At 55.9% G+C, this 5903-nt stretch overlaps 1 protein-coding gene across 1 annotated transcript in view; it reads left to right on the top strand.

The window, feature by feature from the left end:
• Positions 1 to 854: 854 nt before the first annotated feature.
• GABRA5 (gamma-aminobutyric acid type A receptor subunit alpha5) overlaps positions 855 to 5903 on the top strand; it is a 45321-nt gene continuing 40272 nt past the window's right edge. Inside the window, exon 1 of the mRNA XM_039853383.1 lies at positions 855 to 940. Coding sequence (XP_039709317.1) covers positions 855 to 940 — 86 coding nt within the window. The remainder of the gene's footprint in view (positions 941 to 5903) is intronic.

Here is a 5903-nt window from a genome sequence, read left to right as displayed (position 1 = left end):
CGGAGCTGGCCCGGGGTCTCCTCGGGAAGACGTGCCCTTGGAGCGCGAGGTGTCCCGAACCGCGCGCGCCTGTCCGCCTTATGCGCAATGGGGAAGCGGCGCCTTCTCCAGCCCGGAGGCAGAGCCCAGCGCCTGTACCTGCCCGCATTCCCGATGCGTTCCCGGCCGGCACGCACGCGGGAGCCCCCCTCCCCCAAGCACACACAAAGGCAGTGAGAATGTGTAGTCGTGGGGACAGGACGCTGAGAGAGTGGCAGGCGTTCCTCACAAGCAGTTCTGTTGTCGTGACCCTGTAGATTGGTTCCTTAAATGTGCCTCCCCCCCCACCCCCCAATCTACTTTCAGCGCCTCGCAGAGCAAGGAGTAGCCGGCTGGCTTTGAACGCGTGGCAGATATTTCCAAAAGGTAAAATTATTCCACTTGTGGATTTGACAGATGCAAAACACAGCTACTCATCACTTCGAGTGTTGATTCAGATAATAGCACGAACGGGTCATTTGCTAGCATGCTAAAAAGTGAAGCAAAGTATTTGAGACGTGGAAAATAATAATTTTTTATTATTTAGACTGACTCTGGGTAAACATGAAAATTAAGCTGTGTTGTAACCTCTGTGTGTGACGGAGATGTGTTTGACACTGAGGTGCAGCCGTGCCCGACGACAGCCAGCCAGGGCCGTTTCTCTCTCAGTCCTGCATGTCGCAGTCCGACCGGGGTCCAGAAGCTGACGAGGACGCGTCCGCGTGTGCATGGCTCTTCCCTGTGTGTGCTTTTCAGCAGAAAGATCGCGTTGGAGAAAGGAGCAGGGGTCCCCCTCCCCCCGGAACCGGCTGCTTCTCCTCTCGTTCCCGGTGGGCATGGACGAGGCGATGCTCTCCAGCTTCATCATGACCAAAAACCTCCTTCTCTTCTGCGTGTCCGTGAACTTGGCCAGTCATTTTGGGTAAGTCGCCATCCACGCTTCAATCTTGCGGTTTTCAGGAACTTCGCCGAATGTGGCGTCTGGGTCACCTCCGCGTCCCACGCCTCTCAGTGCGCTGTAAACAAATAAGCGAGTCCTTGGCCTCCCCCGCTCCTCCTTCCCGAGCGAGCGAGCGAGGCCGCTCGCCACAAGTGCTGGGTCTCTGGAGTGAGTCAGAGAAAAGCGGCAGATTTTGTTTTCAGAAACGCAAGCAGAAGGTGGTTTTAGAGTCAGCTGCGTTTCCTCCCACTCGGGTTAAGACATGATTCAGAAGTTCACGTGCACATAGGACATTCGTTTCTTGTCAGATGACAATGCTCAACGTCTTGGGGACCCTCCCGGGTTCCACTGTGCAAAGAAACTGCTTGCCTCTGAAGCCAAGCACGCATTCTGTGACAATGACAAGGACCCACAGCGGTCTGGGCCTGAGCCAACATCCTTGAGCTGGGGCCCTCCGAACGCAGGCACCGACCCCCGGCAGCGGGCGTCTGCGGGTCGAGACACCGCCCGGGATCCGGCATCGGCCGTTCCTCTGAGCGATTTCATCTTGGCCTTTGGTACCGATGCTCATATATTTTTCATCAAGCTGGTGATAACCAGCATTCCAGACACACGTCCTTATGGGGTGCTGCTGTCCCGCCTCCCCCCCCCTCGGCTCCCCCAGATTGTTCTGGCTGATCAAAAGGATTGCAGCTTGAAGTTGGCGGAGTATCATTTACAAATTAAATTTCGGGGCCGGTCTGCCGTGCAGTTGTCCTGGAAAACGGCTCCAGTGGGTGCATGGTGCCCTCTGCGCTGTGTCGTCACGGGGGTCTCGAGAGCACGGTGGCCGTGCAGCCGCCTGTGGGGACCTCGGCTGTAGGGCCAATAAGGAGGACCCTTCTGGGTCACGACCTCCTTTCTCTGTTGTTCTCTGGACGTTTTTGCTCTTCTGAGCTTTCCAGGCCTGTACCGAGGAGGTAACTGAGGAAGAGAGAGGCTCGTGACCGTCCCCAGGTGCCGTGGCTGGTAAAGGGTGGCTTTGGGACCGTGTAGCAGGTCAGCCGGGGGCTTGTAGCTCTCCTGGCACCCTCGGGGGCAGCGCACGCATAGTAGCTGTCATAGCGGACGTCCCCAGGCCTGCAGCCCGAGAGTCCTTCAGTCAGTGTCCCCTTGGGACCAGGCATCAGTTGTCAATTCTTGCCTTGCTGCTAGTCCAGGATGGTCACCTCCCCCCCTCCCCTGCCACATGCCTTGGGGTCCTTATCCGTCCAAGGCTCTCCCGCTGTTGCATCCTATACACCACGATGTCCCCAGTGTCCCTCTGAATGAAGAGTGTGTATACGAGTGACATCATACACAGGATTCGGATTTCTGAGCTGACACACCAGGCAGGGAGTTTGCTGACATGCTGCACGTATTTACCAATAGCTCAGGGACGAGGAATCGTGAGGGTTGGAGACGTGTGTCTCATTTCGAAGGTTTTGGTCAAATCCCTGATCGTGAGTTTACATTCAGGCACCAGGAGGTTGCTCCCCTCCCCGGTGGCTGCCGTCGGAAACGCGAAGTCTCGTGCCCGTGGAGTTTAGCCGTGAGAGGCAACTGTGCTTTGTTTCTTATTTAATTTGGTGGCTTTCTGAGCTCACCTTCCACACAGAGATTAACGGTGGGAGACGTTTGGGATCTTTTACGTATAAGGTCAATAGTCCAGCTGATGGCAGGAAACGTGCGTGACACAGACAGTCCATGGAAAAAATGTTCTTCCCCCCACCCCGCAGGCGCCCCGGAGGCGCCCCGCAGGCGCCCCGCAGACACACCGCCCTCCTTCACACCGCGGTGGGTTTTCTCCCCTCACCCCACACTGGGTCGTGTCGCACCTTCAGATTCGTGCCATGCTCTTTTTCACACCTAAGACTCGGTTATTCCAACCTCTTTAAAAATCTGTGATTTACGAATGGACGAGCGTTCTCTAGGCGCCTGGATAGTCGGCCTTCGGTCCTTCCCTAATCTGGGCTGTGTGCGTGTCTGGTTATGCGTTTCCCTACGTTGATCATTTTTGGCTCAGAAGCACGTTCAGGGGGTGAGATCCCTTCGGTTAGACGGTATCCGGTGCTCCGAGTGCTTTTAACTCCTGACCCGTGTGTCCAGCCGCTTTCTGGTGAAGCGGGGTCTCCGGCGGGAGCTGGAGCGGGTTGCACACGCCCGGCCAGCAAGGGCTGCTTTTGAACTGTCACAAAGGACGTCTCGCCCTGCAGGAGCCCGAGTCCCTATTTCTCCCTCTTCTTAGACAAGGCTCCTCGCGCCGGCTTGTTATTCTAAACGTGCTTGAGGATAATTTCGTTAAATTGCGAAGAAATTTTCCAGTACCCACTTGACTGAACATCTTGGCAGAATAGCAGCCGTCGCAATATGGAGCGTCACGTCTTAGTGCGTTTCCCGGGCTAGGTATGTCTCAGAGGCGCCTGACAAGTAAGCGTCGTCGGCTCGTCTGACAGTTAGTGGCGGCCGAGCAATGGGCGGCCGACGGGAGAGGCCACCAGGACCGGATGCTTGGTCTCCTCACTGGGCACTGAATGCGAGGGGCCTGGCGGTTAGTGCCCGGCTCCCCCCGGGTCACACGGGCCGGGTACAGCGGTCTGTGCAGGATGCCATTCTGCAAACTACGCTTTGAGAGTTTTCTGTTCTGTGATTACAAGGAAAAGGAGTTTGTGTGAGCTCTGTTTTTTTTTCCTCCAAAGAAAGACTTTACGTTATCGGGAGCTATAGGAAGGCGAAGGGGAGACAGGAAAGGCCGTAATGGGGACACAGTGGGACGAGGGAGACACTGACACCTGTCAATACACGAAAGAGACCGGCCGGGGGCGGAGAGCGAGGAGGGTGGCAGATCGGACATGGCGATCAAAAACCGTAGGGGCCAGATAGCGACGTAGAGCTGGAGAGACCATCAACGAGCAATCGCTCTGGAAACACACGAGTGTCGTTCCTTCTCCCGATCCCTTTTCTAAATTTGATCCGAGTCACCACCGACTCATCTTTGATCACGCGCAGAATCCTTCCGCGCATTTTAAATTACGTAGCAGAGGGCGAGTCGTGACAGGACAGAGGCTGCTGTGGCACTCGGCCTCGTGAGACGTCTCGTCTGAAGCGTTAGGATTGTTTTAACGAGACGGGAAATCAGAACGACATGGCACGGAAAAGCCGGCACAGAAACGGCATTCGAATCGGCGTCACGTCAAAATACATCATATTAAATTTATCTGGGAATTCATTTATCGTCCTTTGAAAAAATCATACTTTATCGGGCTCACTCGGCCTGTGATAATCGTAAGATAAATTTGGGGACGATCACATCCATAATGAGGTGAAACGCAATTTCATTCATTTAATCGTATCAAATGTATTTTAGAGGCTCATCCGTTGGAGAAGAGAAATGCGTTAGAACTTGCTAGCACCCGGGAGGGCCGATTCAAATGGACTTTGGGAAACGGCATTTCATGACTGGCAGTTAAGAGGATGGTCTTGCAGGAGTGGCCTGTGGACGTGAGGGGCCCACTGCAGACCGATGCCCGCCAACCTGTTTTAAAGGCACCGAAAGAAAATACTTCTCAATGACGTGCTTTATGAGGAGACCGTTTAGCACGCTGGCCATGCCAGCGGGCGGTGAGCAGAGCGAGGCTCGGGGCGGCGTCCGGCACCGACCGGCGACCGGTCCGGAGGACGAGGGCTCTCGGGTCTTCACAGAGGTGCGATCGCGTAACGCACCTGTTCCAACGGGCGTGAAATTTCCCACGGAAGTTATGAGAAGCAGCGGTAAAAATAAATCACATCCTGGCTCTCCGATGCCTGGTGGCAGCGATGATGAGCAGGGTCGATGTGGGTACAGCTCCCTCGCGTCCAGAAAGCACCGTTTGATTTTCACGAAGCCTTCCGCTTGGAGGTGGCAGAACATTCTAACAGTTAAGGGACAGGGACGAGGGAAAGAATGGGGAAAGACCTAAGTGTCGCAAGCAACAGTGTCCTCATCTAACTCAGTGGCACCACTGGAAAGACAGGGGTCCGCTCCAGCCCGAGTGGAACCACACACACCACACACCACACACCACACACCGGGCAGCGTGACGGCTGGACCAGGGGGCCCAGGGCAGGAGAGGTGAGACGCGCCGTGGACAAGCTCCAGCCGTCCGCGGAAAGCTCTACCTTATTTGTATCTGTTTAACCATTTATTTCAAAACCAAAGGCTAAGCTAAAAACGGATGAAACCCACGACCGTGTTGTATTCAGTTTTAACTTTAAAAAGATATATACACATATATACAGGCCATCGCACTGCCGTCGGTTTGGTTCTGTTCCGGGGGTCCTGGCAAGGATTTAGGGGCAGTGTTAGGCATGGTGGTGATGGGGACAGTCGCACTGTCATACGCGATGTGTGGCATCGGAAGAATTATTCAACCTGCCTGCGACTCGGTGTCGCAGTGGCAGATGGAGCTACTAACAGACACCGCACCACAGGGCTGACGGAGAGGGCGGTCGGCCCACCGTCCCCCAAATGCTGAGACAAGGCCAGGGAGGGAGGGAGGGGCGCTGGGTGCAGGCTGGCTGTCCCTCAGGGTGCTGTGACCAGGCTGCAGCCGAGGTTTACTGGACCTGGGCGAGCATGACGCGGGCTCGGCCTGAGCGTGGCAGACGCCATCACCGTAATCGCATCCGCGGGGTGTCCCTGCCATGTCACGTAGCACACGCACAGCCCCAGGCTCGGGGATCGGGGTGTCGGCATCCACAGGGGCCCCTGCCCTGCGGTGACGGTGATGTTTGCTGAGTCCCTGCTACGTGCCAGGCGCGTTCCAGGAGCGAGACCCACGGGGGCAGATTGGACCCTCCCTGTGAGGAAGCGCATATGCGGTGAACCCCCCAGATATGTCGTCGGTGGGTCGCACGATCACTCTGAAGAATAATTCAAAGTAGAAGG

This window comes from Pteropus medius, unplaced genomic scaffold, assembly GCF_902729225.1.
Source record: "Pteropus medius unplaced genomic scaffold, Ma_sr-lr_union100, whole genome shotgun sequence".
In the NCBI taxonomy this organism is placed as follows: Eukaryota; Metazoa; Chordata; class Mammalia; order Chiroptera; family Pteropodidae; genus Pteropus; species Pteropus medius.
The sequence above is the reverse complement of the archived record's forward strand: the minus strand, read 5'-3'. Positions and strand labels throughout refer to the sequence as shown.